General features: G+C 37.0%; 1 protein-coding gene across 5 annotated transcripts in view; it reads left to right on the top strand.

Moving 5' to 3' along the window:
* Window positions 1-14,663, top strand: part of LOC106867264 (uncharacterized) — a 95,466-nt gene extending 80,803 nt beyond the window's left edge. For all 5 annotated transcript variants that reach the window (XM_014912085.2, XM_014912081.2, XM_014912083.2 and 2 more), the window contains 2 exons: window positions 7,650-7,859; window positions 11,044-14,663. In XM_014912085.2, the coding sequence (XP_014767571.1) occupies window positions 7,650-7,859; window positions 11,044-11,218 (385 nt within the window). In that variant the 3' untranslated portion in view covers window positions 11,219-14,663. The remainder of the gene's footprint in view (window positions 1-7,649; window positions 7,860-11,043) is intronic.
* Window positions 14,664-18,892: the final 4,229 nt, after the last annotated feature.

The raw sequence follows: 18,892 nt of genomic DNA, 5'->3' as shown, positions 1-18,892 counted from the left end.
ATATATATATATATATATATATATATATATATATATATATATATATATAATGTCATATGTAAACAAACATAAGTTTGTTTTTGAAGTGCTGAAATGTAGTGTAGAATGAGTAGAAAGATATTTTTCCACACGTAAGTACTGATAGAACAGTATATATAAGATAAAATCCTCACAGAGCAGAAAAATTTGTCAGCAACCACAGATTTTTCTGCACTGTAAGGATTTTATCCTATATATGCTGTTCTACCAGTACTTACGCATGGAAGAAAGACTGGAAATGATCAACCCTTCTTGTACAATGATGAGTGGTTCCCATCCTCAGTGTCTGGGGATTTCATATACTCAGAAGTAACCCTCACTGTTCACCTCACACAGCAGATTTGTGCTACTACTGTGCAGTCTACCAGGGCCTTCCAAATCTTCTCCTTGGTATCATTACTCCATCTTTGTCATCCACAAGTATATATACACATATATATACACACCATTATTCAAATAAAGATATTTATCTCATACATATTGATGTAGTAAACATACAATAGCTAGACCTGTCACCACCTGAAACAACCAATACAATAACAATACTGAACACATACAAACACTCCTTCTTTCTTTTTTTGTTTATATCCTGTTTGACTAATGTCCACATTTATGTTAATTAGGGTAGCAGTAAATTGTATTGGGTTTTTGGACATACTAGCTTTTACCTTTTTATTTTTTATTTGTTTGAGGCATTAGACTGTGGCCATGCTGGGGCATTGCCTTGAAGACTTTTTAGTCAAATGGATCGACCCCAGTACTTTGTTTTTCAAGCCTGGTACTTATTCTATCAGTTTCTATGGCTGAACTGCTAAGTCATGGGGATGTAAACTCACCAATACCAATTGTTAAGTGGTGGTGGTGGTGGACAAACTCACACTCACATACACACACAGAATCGACTTCTTTTAGTTTTTGTCTACCAAATGCACTCACAAGGCTTTGGTTGGCCCAAGGCTATAGTAGAAGACACTTACCCAAGGTGCCAAGCAATAGGACTTGACCCAGAACCACGTGGTTGGGAAGCAAGCTTCTTGCCACACCTGCGCCTACAATTGAAGAAACAGAAAAGCCAGCCCTTCAACTAGCTATTTAACCCTTTAGCATTAAACTACTTATATTCTTGGTTGTGGCGGACTGAGGGTGGAACACGAACTGAACTTCTGTGATTTTGGAGTTACATTGTGACTCTCTGTGTATCAGCCATTGAACTGTGGCCATATTGGGACACCATCATGAAGGTTTTAGTCAAAACAAATTGACCCTAGTTCTAATGTTTAAGTCTGGTACTTGTTTTCTCAGTTTCTTTTGCCAAACTACTATGTTAGGTGGACATAGATAAACCAGCACCAGTTGTCAAGTGGTGGTGAAACACAAACACACACACACACACACACACACACACATACATACACATACACACGCACACACTATGATAGGCGTCCCTACAGATTCCACCTTACAAATTCACTTACTTACAAAGCATCAACTGACCTGGAGTTATAGTAGAAAATGCTTACCCAATGTTCCACACAATGGAACTGAACCTGAAACCATATGATCATGAAGCAAGCTTTTTTAACCACGCAGGCTACCTACACCTTATGTGCACATGAAATTGTGATGTCTTTATTGAACCTTGATATTTCTAGCAAGCTTGGGAGCAGACAGGCACCAAAATAGCAAATTGTTTTTGACTAAGTGCAGCCTAGGGTAAAAGGCAAAATAATACTTGTATTATACTATGTGACTGACACTGATATAACTTACATAGAATTAGTTCATGCTTATTTGGTTTCTTTATTACAAAGCGTTACTCTTGTGGTACATATTTACTATACTGTGATACAAAAATGAAGTAGGTTAGTAAAAGAATCAAAGAAAATGGGAATGCAGACTATGTAAAACATTATGTAAAAAATTGCAATAAAAGCAATAATTTGCTTTAACTTATATTGGCATATTCACTAACAAAATATTTTTATGTTTCAACTTTGTCGTCATCACTGTCATTGTTTAACATTTGTTTTCCATGATGACACCTGTCGGATGCTTTGATAGCTTTTCTATGGCCAAATGTCCTTGTTGCCAACCATTGCCCGTTTCCAAGCAAGGTAATATTTTCCTGAAGCTGGGTATGTTTTCGTGGAAGACTAGAAGCAAGCAATCTTACTTGTATGACAATGATGATCATTTACAATCATCATCTGATGTTTAGACAGTGGTAGAGAGAGAGAGAGAGAGAGAGAGGGATGCACACACATGACTGGCTTCTTTCAGTTTTCTTCTCCCAAATCCATTCACAAGGCTTTGGTTGACCCAGGGCTATGATACAAAATACATGCCCAGAGTTTCGTGCATTGGGACTAAACTTAAAACCATGTTATTGGAATCACTTGCTGTACAGAATATGCTTTGCTAAGGAAATATCATCATCACTCATCACTCATCAATCATCATCATTCAATATCCATTTTCCATGCTGGCATGGGTTTGATAACTTGACAGGAATTTGCAAGACCAGGGGCCCCACCAGGTTCTGTTGTCTGTTTTGGCTTGGTTTCTACAGCTGGATGCCCTTCCTAATGCCAATCACTATACAGAGTGTACTGGGTGCTTTCTATGTGGCACCATCACCAGTACCTTTTACGTGGCACCAGCACCTGTGCTTTTTACATGGCACCTTGGTTTTAGGGTCCCAATTCTGTTGTGGCGAGCAGGTCTTTTTGAGTACAGCAATGCACCACATATCTGAGTCCTCTGTCATCTCCTTCATAAGGATATATATATATTTATATATATTAATAGTTATTGCCAAGCTAACATGGCAGTCCAGAAAAATAGGACGAATGCTGCCATTGATTAGCTCGAAGAGGCCATCGCCTCTAGCTAGCTATGTGACACACGAACCTGTGTCCATTATAACCTTCGAACAGGGGAGGTCAGCTGCTTCCCCTTGCTTGTCTGGCATCTACAGACTAGTTTCAGGGTTGAGCAGCAGAACCAAAACATCTCTGTTGCTGTCAGCAATTTGCTTTGAAGATCGGATCCATTCTCAAATCGTCCAAAAATGTAAGTCAATTGGCCTTATTGGAGTTATTTCCTTTGTTGAGTTTAAATTTTAAACACTCGAGTAGAAGTAGTTTTTGTCCTCCAATTACTTGAATAAGATCAGTTGATCAAAGTTTCATAGCTTACTATATTACATACCAGGACATTACAGTATTGTGAGCAAAAAAGGTATTGCAGCTGTGACTCTAAATTTTTAAAATAATGGGGTGTAGTTTGAGAGTGGTTTAACTACTATTTTTAACCAATCAAGTAGCAATATAGAAGCTCCTTCATTCGTTATCATCATCATCATCATCATCATCATTATCACCACCGCCATCATCTTCATTTTAATGTCCATTTTTCCATGCTTGCTTGGATCAGGTGGAATTTGTTAAGGCAAATTTTCTATGGCTGGATGCACTTCCTGTTGCCAACCCTCACCTGTTTTCCAGATGTATTTCATAGAAGACAGGAAGCAGACAACATCAGCTGTATGATGATAATGCTTTTTTATGACCATCGTGTGATGTGAAGATGTGCTTCTTTCAGTTTCTGTCATACAAATCCACTCACAAGGCTTTGGTTGGACTAGAGCTATAATAGAAGACTCTTGCCCAACGTGTCGCACAGTGGGACTGAACACAATACCACATGGGATGGGATATGAGCTTCTTAACCATTCAGCCATGCTTGCAGCTATATAAAAAACCAGTTTCTTTCTAATGGGCTGTTTTTTTTTTCCTTTCTTTTTTTCATTTTCTATGTGATAAATACCAGTTTCAAATTTTGGCACAAGGTCAGTAATTTCAGCAATTATATTGACCCCAGTGCTTGACTGGTACTTAGTTTATTGGCTCCCCAACAGGATGAAAGGCAAAAGTTGACCTCGACTGAATTTGAACTCAGAATGTAAAGATGAGCAAAATGCTTAGCTCAGTGTGCTAATGATTCTGCTAATTTGATGCAACTGGTACTTAATTTATAGACCCTGAAAAGATGAAAGGCAAAGTCGACCTCAGTGGAATTTGAACTCAGAATGTAAAGACACATGAGACACCACTTTTTGCCCGGCGTGGTAACGGTTCTGCCAGCTCGCCACTTTCCAAGTGATAAATATAAGAACTACTCAATTATTTTCAACTTCCTGTTGAAGAAACTTTTACTTCATTTATTTTAAAGTAGGGTAGGAGTTCATTTAATATTTTTCACGCCAGGGGGCCTATCAACAAAATAGCTTTTCTCATTTTGACATCTGTGATTGAGGGCTTGTATTCTGTGTGTATGAGAGAGAGAGAGACAGACAGAAAGAGGGCAGGGAGGAGTGAGGGAAAGAGTGAGAGGAGAATTAAGTGAAACATACCACTTTTTGTTTTGTTGTTGCAGTACCGTCTCTACAAACCTTTGCAAGAAGACTGTAAATCCATTATACATATTGAGGAAGGCATAGCTGTGTGGTTTCTTAATTTGCTTTGAAACCATGTGGGTTTATGCTTGGTCTCACTGTGGAGCACATTGCACAAGTGTGTTTTTACTATGGCTCTAGTTTGATCAATGTTCATCATCATCATCATCATCATCATCATCGTTTAACATTCGCTTTCCGTGCTAGCATGGGTTGGATGATTTGACTGGGGACTGGCAAACCAGATGGCTACACCAGGCTCCAATCTGATCTGGCAGAGTTTCTACAGCTGGATGCCCTTCCTAACGCCAACCACTCTCAGAGTGTAGCGTGTGCTTTTTATGTGTCACCGGCATAAGGGCCAGTCCAGCGGTACTGACAACGGCCACGCTCAACTGGTGTTTTTTATAAGCCACCTGCACAGGAGTCAGTCCAATGTTTTGTTCACATGCCACCGGCACAAGTGCCAGTAAGGTGAAGCTGGAAATGATCGTGCTCAAATGGTGCTTTTTACGTGCCACCGGCACCAAAGTGAGACCGCTGCTCTGGCAGTGATCCCGCTCGGATGGTGCTGTTAGCGCTGCACTGGCACGGGTGCCAGTCATTGAATTTGGTTCAATGCTTGTGTGTGCGTTTGTTAAGCTTGCTTCCCAACCACAAGGTTTCAAGTTCAGTCCCGTTGCATGGCACCTTGGGCTAGTGACTTCTATCAAACCTATACCAGTGGTAGGATGGGGACAAAAACATGCACACAAACACACACATAAAATCTTTGTGTCAATCATGTTCAGTTAAATTGTAATGTTTCACACTTTCTGTCTGTATATACATATTGTGTGTGTGTGTACATCCTCTTTCTTTCTTCTCCCCACAAAATATGTTCATTTTTGCTTTAAAAGGTTGTAGTTCTTTGAAGCCAAGAAAAACAGGATTCTTTGAACTATTATAAGCAACAACATTCAACACTACTAAGATGAAGATTCCAGACAAAATTTGAGCAGGAATGGACTTTCAGCTACTTGTTTACTTTATTTCATCTCAATGTTTGTTGTCTTATATTGAACCCCTCTCCTTCCCTCCTGTCTATTTATTTATTTATTTATTTATTTATCTATCACTATTTTTCTCTTGTCTTTTCCATTATCCTTCTGTTGCCACTTGAAATCACTATAACAAAATACTGAATCTTACATTTAGAAATTTTTTTCCATTTCATATTAAAAGAGAAGGGCAGTGTTCAAGGGGTATGAAATGTTTTGGTCCAAATATTTTAGCCCCTTTCATTTGGAAGTTCAATGCTGACTTATTTGACATCAGTGGAGGGACAATGGCCCAGTGGTTAGGGCAGCAGACTCGCGGTTGTAGGATCACAGATTCGATTCCCAGACCGGGCGTTGTGAGTGTTTATTGAGCGAAAACACCTAAAGCTCCACGAGGCTCCGGCAGGGGATGGTGGCGAACCCTGCTGTACTCTTTCACCACAACTTTCTCTCACTCTTTCTTCCTGTTTCTGTTATACCTGTGTTTCAAAGGGCCAGCCTTGTCACACTCTGTGTCACGCTGAATATCCCTGAGAACTACGTCAAGTGTACTCGTGTCTGTGGAGTGCTCAGCCACTTGCACGTTAATTTCACGAGCAGGCTGTTCCACTGATTGGATCAACTGGAACCCTTGTCGTCGTAACTGACGGAGTGCCACTATTTGACATCAGACGTTTTAATGTTTCCCTTTCTCTTTCTCCCTCCTTTTCTCTCTCCTCCTCTCTCTCTCACTCTCTGTTTATGTGTGTGAACATATTTCTCTATGTATGAGAGGAAAAGTGTTTAGGTCAAGGTCAGATGTGTTCAATTAATCAATTGTAATGTATAAATTAAAACTGATCTAGATGATCTAAATTCAAACTTTCCATCAAAATTATATTCCGTACATCATCTTATTAATTACAAGCTTCTTTTACTAAATTTGTCATTATTTTCAGAATTGAAACAAAAGGCTGTGTATTTCAACAGAAATATGGTTACAGGAGGGTTAAAGCATGGGACTTGCATGTGGTATTGCAGAATAGTAGTACATTGGCATATTTGCTGTTTGGTACAGATCTGCCTCACCCCAGTGTGAGGAAAGAAAACAATGTGTCTTTTTATAAGTCAGTGTACGTGGGTAGATGATTTAAGAAACTTTTGGCTGCTGTTTATATATCTAGCTGATCATGTGACTACATAGAAACTCCCTAAGACTTGATGTTCAAATATTGATATGTAACGCGAGGGGTGGATAGCAGGATTGTTTGGGTGTCAAGTGTAAAAAAAACATCTTTTGATGCTTTTGTTCAAATCCTCCTCAGATCTGCTTTGCTTTTCACCCGTTTTTTTGTGGATGAAATATCTATAAAATGTATATTGGAAGTCCTTGAAGATTAATGATGGGAGCAACAAAAGAAAACGAAACACAAAATTGTCTTTACTTGTGAAATTAAATTTCATGGTTGTTGCCTTCTAGCACTTGTGCTGGTGGCTAATTAGAAAATCATTCGAGCGATGTTGTTGCCAGTGCCGCTGGACTGGCTCCCGTGCAGGTGGTACGTAAAAAACACCTTTTTGAGCGTGGTCGTTGCCAGTACCATGTGACTGGCCCTTGTGCCGGTGGCACGTAAAAGCACCCACTACACTCTCGGAGTGGTTGGTGTTAGGAAGGGCATCCAGCTGTAGAAACTCTGCCAGATCAGATTGGAGCCTGGTGTAGCCTTCTGGTTTGCCAGTCCTCAGTCAAATCGTCCAACTCAAAAATAGAATTGGTATTGTCTGCAAGTGATGTTGCCTCAATAAACTTGACATATCTGAACAGAAACTGGTTTCAAATATGACATTCCTCAACAAAAGATTGATTGATTTATAAAACTGCTTTCCACAGTTCAGGGTAATGAAATTTTGAGTGGGTATATTTTTATTTCTGCAGTAAAAGGGTTAAATCCGCAGAATTTCCTCTCTCTCTCTCTCTCTCTCTCTCTCTCTCTCTCAATAATTATTTTCCTATCTCAATAATTACTTTCCTCTCTCAATAATTACTTTCTTTTGTTTTCTTATTTTACATACTTTTGTCTTATTCAAATATTTCTACGATATATTTATATATTTTTTAAATCTCTACTGAACAGTTGGGACGAAATCCCTCCTTCCACACGACTCCGCCCTGAAGGAGAACAGATTGTAGCCCGCTACAACAACGGTGCCATGAAGGAGATAATGGGAATGAATGAAAATAACACAAACCACAGTGGTACCAATAGTGAACACAGGTCATCTCCAAAGGTGAACGGGCAACCACACTATGAGCGTAATGGAAATTTCTTGAATGGTTATTCCTGGTGAGTGTTTTTTGTTTTCTTGGGAGGTAACACACCCTATCCTGTTTGAGATGTGATATACTTTGCTGTTGCAGATAATTGCATAAATGTTTCATTAATATTGGTCATGGTAGCTCCTGCAACCATTTTAACATGTATTTTCCCAAATTGCATGGGTCAGACTGGCATATTTTTCTATGGCTGGATGCTTTTCCTTTCACCAACACTTCACTTGTTTCTAAGTCAAGTAATATTTCTACATGGCCAGACATGTTTTCATGGAAGATTGGAACTGAAGAACTCCATTTGGATGATAGTGATGCTCCTCATTCACAACTATCATGTGATGCCAAGACAGGGAGGAACCACCCTTGCCATATTTTCTCTCTTCTACTACTTCTAGTCTGTGTATAAAGCTCATGTAGTCTAGTCTTCCTCCTCAGTTGCAGCCAGTTTGTCAAAGTTAGGGGATGTAAAACTCTGTTATGTTTCTTTAATTTCAATCCTGTCAGTGTTTCTCTGAAGAACTCTGGCTGAAACATTGGATTTTCCATTCCTCATGGAGATTTCCCTGCACTCTTTTAGTCTATACACACACACACACACACACACACACACACACACACACACACACACACACACACACACACACACACACACACACACACACACACACACACACACACACACACACACACATCACATAACAGATTTACTGTATTATACAATTACATTCTCAACCTTCCCTCTCCACCCCCACCAAACCTAATGCTTACCAAATCAATGATTATTTGAGATAGCTGCCAGTAACACACTGTCTATATGAATTGGGTTTTACACATGCGCGCGCGCGTGCACACAGATACACACACACACGAGCTTCCATACAGTTTTCATCTACCAGTTCTAGTCACAAGGCATTGGTTGGTCTGAGGCTACAATAGTTGCAGACACTTGTCCAAAGTGACATGCAGTGGAATAGAACCTAAAACCACATGGTTACAAAGTAGACTCCATGCTCACCCAACCACTTTTACTTCTATAAAAGAAACACAAACGTAAACCCAAGACTTCCTATGTGCAAGTATCCACTGTATTTAACAGTTTATTGATACAACCCTTTTGGTATCAACCTATTTCTCCAAGACTGCTCCAGGTTCTGTGATACAAACTTCCTGTTTTAAAGTGATCTAAATTAAAATCACAAGGACTATCTATTAAATGTGGAGCCGCAATGGCCCAGTGGTTAGGGCAGCGACTCGCGGTTATAAGATCGCGGTTTCGATTCCCAGACCGGGCGTTGTGAGTGTTTATTGAGCGAAAACACCTAAAAGCTCCACGAGGCTCCGGCAGGGGATGGTGGTGAACCCTGCTGTACTCTTTCACCACAACTTTGTCTCACTCTTACTTCCTGTTTCTGTTGTGCCTGTAATTCAAAGGGTCAGCCTTGTCACACTGTGTCACGCTGAATATCCCCGAGAATTACGTTAAGGGTACACGTGTCTGTGGAATGCTCAGCCACGTTAATTTCACGAGCAGGCTGTTCCGTTGATCGGATCAACAGGAACCCTTGACGTCGTAAGCGACGGAGTGCCAACAACAACAACAATCTATTAAATATCTGTTAGTATTTACTTATAAAATGATTTTTTTTATTTTCATCATTAAATTTGTTGCTGTCTGTATCTGTTGTGTAAACAAAATTCTATTCTAACCAAACAAATCTATGATCGAAGGCATGTGAACTGTGACTTCTTTTTTTCTTCCAGCAATAGTGTATCTCCGGGTACATTATCTAATGTCTCTTTTGGGTGTGGTTTGCAGGAGATTTGGTTGCTACTTCTAGCATGTCAAATGACCATATAGTGGCTCCTTTGCTACTGCTATTGTTGTCAGTGACATCAACAGCTGAAATGTTGAACGAATCACTTATAAAATGTAACAGCTGTATTTACTACATTCGTTTTACTACCATTAGTTGCTCTAATGTCAGCCTGTCAGGCAAGCAATAACTGGGACATTGTTAAACAAACCAAAATATACTCTGTAGAATCCATTCTCTATGGGTGGAGAACCATTTACATGTTTGGACATTTACATATTTTTGCCAGAGGAAGTCAATAAAAAAATCTGTGTAACTAACCATCAACTGAAGATTCTTCACAAAACAGCTAAATGTCTCTTCCTAGTTTTAAGAAGTCTTTAATGCAGAGGTCACCAAACTTTTTCGACCATCGACCCCCTTTAGCCACTTCACCTTCCGCTTCGACCACCCTCCTCATTTTGAAATATCTTAATACCCTACCCTACTGTTCCATACTTTAAATGTGTACTGGGTGCTGATGCTGGCAATTAAAACGTTGGCTAAAATATATACGACAGATTAAGAAATTCCATTGAAGATGACACACTTTTTACATTTAAAACTACATATATGAGTATACAGTGTTAAACTTTCAGTTTTTATGAAACTGCTCTCATGATTAAAAAATATGAAAAATGCATCATATTGCTGGAATATCTTTTATTAAAATTGACAACATCAATGTGAGGGATGAGCATGGCGCTGACTAAATATTTCAAGCAGTTCATCTGGGTGAGCTGGTCTTTCACATGCTGATCCCCATTCAACCCCTTGACTATCATCGACCCCCTGTAATTCCTCACCGACTCCTAGGAGGTCTGTCAGACCCCCTTTGGCGATCCCTGCTTTAATGACATCTCTTTGTCTTACCTTTCATGTTAAAGATGAGCTTGTACTTATATGTGCAGTTGCATGATAATCATTAACCAACAAAGTCCCCCCCCTCCTTTTTCTTGTATCTTATATTAGAAACATGGATACGTGTGATTTCCTCTGGCAATGGTCATCAATACAAAGATGGTAATTATTCTCTCACAACACAACATAGAATTCAAAAATTTGAATTTGAAATTGTAAAATATGAGGAAGAAGATGTGTAGATTCCTCATCTTTAATTTTTTTTTGTCTATTATGAAGTTCTTACAACTTCTAATTGGAGGTAATCATGTGAAGTACTATTTCATTCTCATTAGAAATCTTCAGCCTGACATAACCTTTAATTTATTAATTGTATATATTACGAAGTATTTGGATGGTATAATTAAATTTTTGCTTTTCTTTTTAATTTCTTGTTATTATTAGATATGATCATATAACAAATTCCTAATTCTTTTCTTTCAGTGGCCATACCCGTGGGCATGTGTCTCCAACTCGCACCAAACCTGAAGCAATAGAATACCACAACAAAAACAAGCATTCTGAAGTTGGCGCTATCATCAGAGGAGAGCCTTTGCCTGCCACACCCAGTGGCAGGAAAATTACGAACAGAAATCTGGTTCGCTCTGAAGAGTGGTGATACCTTTTCTGCCAGCATTTTTAATTGTGAAATCATCAAGGAGATTGGCTTGTGAAATTTGACTATTTCGCGAAACATTTTTTTCATTTTTATTAATGGGGACATTTTAGGTGTATAACACCAAGTAAAGGTTGGAAGGTTTAGGGGTGTGTATATAGATCTATGTGTATATGCATGTGTATACATGCATAAATTTGTATGTATTTCTGTATGTATATGCATAGAGATGTATGTATGCCTGTATGTTTTTGCCTAGATATGTATGAATGTGTATATATGCATAGATATGTTTTTATATATGTATGTTATACGTGTAGTTATGTGTATATGTATATCTGCATGTGTGTATATGCATAGATATGTGTTTTTGGATGTATGTGCATATATATGCATCAGTGTGTGTGTATAGTATGCCAGTGTACTGTGTATGTATTTGTTCAAGGTTTGCTTTAATTCTTGTAAAAGAAAAAAAGCTTTAAGTACATTTGTACAGTAAAACAAACAATGTTGCATATACTTACATACTCATAACAAATTCCACAATGTATACATAAAAAAATTGCACACAAAAAATAGTTTAAGTGATGAAGTAAACAAAAAGAATAACATAACAAAATTACATGTTTTTAGTAAAATAAAACTCAGAAGTGAGTTCCAATGATTAATTAATTTTTCTCTGATACAAAACCTTCATCACCACAAAGATTTAGACAAGTGACAGCCTGTTTATAGACAAGTATGGTTGAGATCTTTGCTGTCTTAAAAAGTTTTTTGATAAATTGAGAAGTTCTCTTGTTCACACTGAACACAGCTATTATTCATTGTTGCAGATGGGGGGAACTGTTAACCAGTTTTCCTTCAAGAAAACCCCTTCATCACTGAAGATTTAAATGATGGCCAAGTTGCAAAAGGGCTTCAGTATGTGTACATAGGGGCACGTTTTTATTTAAAATTTTTTTTGTTAAATCAACAAGTATTCTTGATGGTCAAACTGAACTCCTTCATGTTCGATACAATGTTGTGGATGAGGGTTTTATGATTAAATATTTGCATCATATGGCTTCACATTAAAATATAGACTTATATACTAATTATGTTATATTAACGTAAATGATTTTAGAATTGTATCAACCTACCAGATTGGAACAAGAAAGGGAAACTAAGCCCTCCTCAACAGGGCTCAATCCAGGTATCATTCACTTGCTTGTCAGGCAACTATATTACTGATTGCATCATACAGTGCTAGTATTCTTCTAACTAGATACTATCACTTGTTTCTGCTATTTTAACTCTATCATTTTTGTTTCCACAATATTATAGTTCCTTATTTAGCACTAGCAGTAGAAGCTATTCTTCTATATGCCTCAAATAGCAAAGAGACTGGCTTTGATTCAATGTTTACAATGATAGACAACCTTATAAATACAAATGCTCTGTAGGAGAAATGGTAATATAGTTACTTTGCAAAGTGGTAGATGTCTGGTTATCCATTTTCCTGTCTCAAGATTGGTGCCTGTAAATATATTCTAACCCTAGGCTTGGTTTTAGAAGAATATTTATTTTTTAAATACAAGAATAACATTTATATTAATTCATATTGTTGATTCTAAAAAATAAATAAGTATTAATTCACAATAGAATAAGTTAGATCAGAATTACAATCATTGCTTAATCTCTGTAAGGTGGTGAGATGGCCAAATTGTTAGCACAGTGGGCCTAACATTCTGAATTCAAATTCAGCTGAGGTCAACTTTGCCTTTCGTCATTTCAGGGTCAATTAAATAAGTACTAGATGAGCACTGGGGTTGATGTAATTGGCTATCCCACTTCCTATAAAAATTACTGGCCTTGTACCAAAATTAGAAAGAATTATGTTTAACCTGTGTGTGTGTGTTGTGTATGATTAAAATTGTGGTGAAAAAGTAAGAAAAGTTCATGTTTGTTTATATTGGAATGTCGAGTGAAAAATAAACTTCTTTTTCTCTTGATTACATTTTTTAAAAATCTCACAAAAAAAAAAGACTCAAAAAACAAAGAAACCCTCAAAGAGAAACTGAAGGCTGTTCTCCAAAAATAAATTCTTTATATAAAAGGTTCATGTTTTTATAATTGCATTGAGAATCAAAGCTAGCAAGATGGTTATTTTTTTTTTTTTTTTTTCATTCACCAACCACCCTTCTGTTTAGTGTGAGGATATGTTTGTCTATTTACATATATATATATTAACTTCACTTTAAACTTATATATGTATATTTTTGACTCTTGAAATGTCCATTTATAGATGTATAATTATAAGTACTAGAATATTTTTTATACATATATATTTTGTGTTATTTCATTTACATCTACACCTTCTTATACATGTCATTAGATTCCATTAACTAGGAGTATTATTTATATATATATATATATATATACACACACAGCATAAAGGCGGTGCTCCAGCATGGCCACAGTCAGGTGACTGAAACAAGTAAAAGAGTATATATTTTAAATTAAGAAATAAGTCACTTAGATATTACGTTCGTATCTTATAAGATTTTCAATATTATTTCCGGTTTGCACAGTGGTGAGTTGACAGAATGGTTAGCATGCTATTCAAAATGCTACCTGTCTTTACATTCTGCCAAGGTCAACTTAGCCTGGGGGCTGTTATATTTAACTTCTCCCTCCCCCGAAATTGCTGGCCTTGTGCCAAAATTTGAAGCCAATATCATTTCCAGTCTTTTATACTGTTTCTCTATATCACTTTTTTTAAAAACTTTTTTTGAAGAAAACAATAGGTTAAGGGTTAGTATTCAAGATTTGATGCTAAACTAAAGTTTCTTAAGCTGCTTTACTGAATAATTCTACATGGTTGGCACCTGTAGTACAGAAAAGACCATTTCGGTCATCGATCTAGATACTAGATGAAGAAGTGATGATGAACATAACTATAGGATACCATGCTGGAAGAGTAAATTTATAGTGAATTTTATCTTCTCCTTCCCTCTTATATATTTGGAGATGACTGGATGAAGGGTCTTAATTTGTCTGACAAGTTGCCATCATTAAATTTCGTTCAAGAATAAGCTTTTTTTCCTGATATGTCAAGCCCTTTTTATAAAAAACATTTTATGAAATAACAGTTTTTATTCTACTCTAATGACGTGTAGTGTTGTTCTGTATTGTTGCTTGGCCTTTTTTAAGAATATAGAATCTATAATGGTAATAATAATTGGATAACTGGAGTCTCTCTAGATTCCAATCTTGAAATCACCCTTACCTGTATACCATTGCTCTCTTCATGCTGTTTCTCATTTTTGATATTTCCCAAGATTCTCTGTGTGTGTGTGTTTACATGTGTATGTGTGGTGTGTGTGTAAATAAGTGCCAAGCACAAAGCTCTTAGCCCTTGAATCACTTTGTAACTTCCACTGATTAAAAATAAAAAAAATATACTTAAGTTTTGAGTTCTGTTTATCCTATTTGTACTATCAAATATATATATGCTGTGTTGAGGTGGTGTGATATTTTGAATTTATTTTTTTACAGGTGGGCGATATTTTAAATTATTTTTTTATGGGATTTTTAGTAAGCTTATGATCTTAAAATGGACTATTAATTTCTTACTTATGATAATTGTATCATTATGGTTTTTATTTGAAGGTTAGCAGAATGAATATCAATGTGTATCATATTTTTTTCTTTATCTCACATCTACTGTCATCTGTGTGTACATGTGTTACCATGTGTGTGTAGTGTTCCATAAGTAAGGCAGCATTTAACAGCAAACTGTAATTGAAAACCTAACAGACTTACTGGGACATTTTGTATGTATAAATATATATAATTTTGTTTGTTTGTTTATATGGTGATTTCCACTTTTTAGCATTTGTTACCTTTTGGTCTTTTATATCAGGTAAAAGTTTCATTCTTGAGAGCAAAAGACATGGTTGTGAACATGAAAGAATTTATTTTTAAAAAAAATGTTTAAATTTGAAATGGAGGTGGGGATTGATTTATTATACTTATTGTTAGATATCACGTGATTAGAGGTCAAACTAGTACAATACACTATGCCATCATTATCATAATAATAATAATAATCATGGTTGTTGTTGGTGGTGACAGTATGGGTTCATCTGTATTTTGTTGTTGTCCAATACACTATTTGGTGATGGGAACATCAGTAGAAATTTTTTACTTTTCAGTTGATGTTTTTTCTTTATACCAACAGACCCTCGAATAATTTTCTTGTTCTTTTGCATATCAAGTTATATGGGACACTTATAACATTGTAAAATAAGCCTTTCCTACTTGTGTAGTATGTGTAGAGAGATGTACTTGCATAGCAAGTGACCTGATCTGAGGTCGGGTGCTGGAACAAAAACAATTGCAGCCATTTAAAATAACACACAAAAGCTGTTAGATTCACTTCAACATTTAAATTTAATTTGTCAAAATATTTTCGTCGCTTTGAGACCGCGACCTGTTCACTGACAAATATATATATAGATATGTATTTGTATGTATGTTTTTACGCTTAGTTATAATAAAAACGATTTTACATTAATCTGAGGAGTTACTCTATGCTTTTTTGTAGAGTACAAGTTCATTCTTAAATAATGATATTGTCGACAGTGACTTCGAAGTTTTGGTCAGTTAAGCTATCATTGGACTGCTGATGATGGCTTAACTGGCTGAAACTTGGAAGTCACTGTTAACAATATTCTTCTTCAAGAATAAACACACACACACATTGACACCTGCATACTTTTCTTACTTCTTTCCCATCTTGATAACCCATCTGCACAAATTTATTCAAAATACCATTAAACCTTTTTTTTTTCTTTTCTTCTTCTCTTAATTAACCACTCTTCAAAATTTTTCGAAGCCTTGACCAAGTCTTCCAGCCTCCTAACGTCCAACTAATTCAATGACCACAATTGGCAAATAAAAATATATAAAACATGGTTTTCCTTTTTATTTTTCTATTTTAAATTCAAATAAACAAAAATACCACACCAGCTGTGTTATGTGTCATATTGATGTTATTAAATGCACTTTTCTGTAATAATATATATATATATAACAAAAAAAGAAAAACGAAAGGAAAATGTGTTGTGTATTATGTTATGCTAGGTAACAACACTATACTTCATTAATCATAGTTTACCTCCTTACCTATCCTTGCCTACCAATTTATGTTTAAAAATTTAACAGCTGTGAGTTCATTGCGTTCACCTGTGTTACAAAGCAAATATTTCTTACTTTCCATTGAAATTCAGGCAGACTAAAATTGCTGTCTTCATTTCCCCATTTATGCATGTCCCTACATAAAGCGCACTCAACTAACACCATCTGACTGACTGGGTTTTTCAAATTGCAGCACAGAGACTCAGTTCATTTAGTTGAGTTTATTTCATCATGATCATCACCATCTTTTAACTTCCCTGTGCTCTGCTGGCATGGATTGGGCAGTTTGACAGGATCTGATGTGCCCAAGGATTGCATCAGGCTCCAGTGTTTACTTTGGCATGGTTCCAATGGTTGGTTACCCACCATCTTAAACACCAACCATTTTACAACATAAACTGGGTGCTTTTTTTTTTTTTTTTTTTTTTTTGCCACCAGCACTGAGACTGCCTTGCAGTTTATGAGTCCACGAGCCCTAAGTCTTATATCTTTTTTCTTTTTTGCTGGTCTTAGGGCAAAGTGACCATACCCACCAAAACTGCAAATCACAAAACATTTTTTTTTCTGTTTTCAAATTTTCCAAAGAAGGAAAAGCTGGCACACACACACACAGCAGCGGTTTGAGGGACTGAAATGTAACTGCTCACCTCTGCAACTGTTGTACCTCTAAAGGGGTTAAACTTATTAACAACCTGGTTGAGTTCATGGCTGGCTCATGTGCTGTGTAGCTTGTATGTGATATTGCCCAAGGCATAAGACAACATGGATAACACACAAAGAAGAAGGAAGTTGCTTACTTGTGGTAAGTAACTTGCTTACAAACCACATGGTTCTGGGTTCAGTCCCACTGAGTGACACCTTGGGCAAGTGTCTTCTACTATAGCCTCGGGCCGACCAAAGCCTTGGTGGACGGAAACTGAAAGAAGCCTGTGATATATATGTTTGTGTGTCTGTGTTTGTTCCCCAACTTCGCTTGACAACCGATGCTGGTGTGTTTATGTCTCCATAACTTAGAGGTTCAGCAAAAAAGACCGATAGAATAAGTACTAGGCTTACAAAGAATAAGTCCTGGGGTTGATTTACTCGAATAAAGGTGGTGCTCCAGCATGGCCGCAGTCAAATGACTGAAACAAGTAAAAGAGACTAAAAAAAATAGTATAAATACATATACACATACACACATAACTATATATGTGTGTGTGTGTGACTATTATGTGATGTCTCTTCCTATCCTGAGGCAGTAGTATATAATTTGAGTGTTTTTAGGTTGTTAATTAGAGGGTTGTTCAGCTGTTAAATTAAGGGGCTATTCAACTGCTAATTTAGGGATTATTTATAACAGGTTGGAGCAACTGCACAGATTGGCTTCCTCGTTTGGTCATCCATTAAGTTAGTGATTGTTATTTCTGTCATGTTCTGACTTAAGAATCCCATTTACAGCAGATCTCTGATCAAATATTATTACAAAAATGGTCATACTGCATATTTTTTTTACCTGATCTAACAAACCACCCAGTCACTGGGCGTCTTCAGTGGGGTCCACTCAGTAATAAGCTTTCAGCCTAGGTCACTAATTTGCACATACCTAGCTTAGTGGTTAACGTATTCAGCTCATGGTCATATGGTCGTGAGTTCAATTCCTGGCAGCACATTGTGTCCTTGAGCAAGACACTTTATTTCACATTGCTCCAGTCCACTCAGCTGGCAAAAATGAATAGTACCTGAATTAAAAATCCCATTTATTGACAGTCAATCAAATATATCACAAAAGCGATCATACTTTTTTCTTTCTTTTTTATATTTTTTCAAACCCATTTCCAATGCTGCATTTTTTTTTTTTTTTTGCCTGATTTAACAAACCACCCAGTAGTGGGGCTCTGTAATCGACTTAATCCCTTTGTCTGTCCTTGTTTGTCTCCTCTATGTTTAGCCCCTGATGAGCAATAAAGAAATAAGAAATGGTAACATGCTGGGTGAAATGCTTAGTGGTATTTTGTCTGTCTTTACGTTCTGAGTTCAAATTCCTCCGAGGTCGACTTTGCCTTTCATCCTTTCAGGGTACCAGTTGCGTACTGGGGTCGATCTAATCGACTGACCCCTTCCCCAAAAATTTTGGGCCTTGTGCCTAGAGTAGAAAAGAATATTATGTTTATTAAAGGCAGTGAGCTGGCAGAAACGTTAGCACGCCAGGCGAAATGCTTAGTGGTATTTCGTCTGTCGCTACGTTCTGAGTTCAAATTCCGCCAAGTTCGACTTTGCCTTTCATCCTTTCGGGGTCGATAAATTAAGTACCAGTTGCGTACTGGGTCGATCTAATCGACTGGTCTCCTCCCCCAAAATTTCGGGCCTTGTGCCTACAGTAGAAAAGAATATATATTCTCAAGAGAGAATGGATTAAGCTGGTATTAATATGTGATGTAATTGGACAATGAGTGATAGATGATGATGATGTTTTGTGATGACATTGGAAATTTGCTGTGACAGGGGAAAAAAATT

The sequence above is a fragment of the Octopus bimaculoides genome, chromosome 9 (genome assembly GCF_001194135.2).
Source record: "Octopus bimaculoides isolate UCB-OBI-ISO-001 chromosome 9, ASM119413v2, whole genome shotgun sequence".
NCBI classification, from domain to species: domain Eukaryota; kingdom Metazoa; phylum Mollusca; class Cephalopoda; order Octopoda; family Octopodidae; genus Octopus; species Octopus bimaculoides.
The sequence above is the reverse complement of the archived record's forward strand: the minus strand, read 5'-3'. Positions and strand labels throughout refer to the sequence as shown.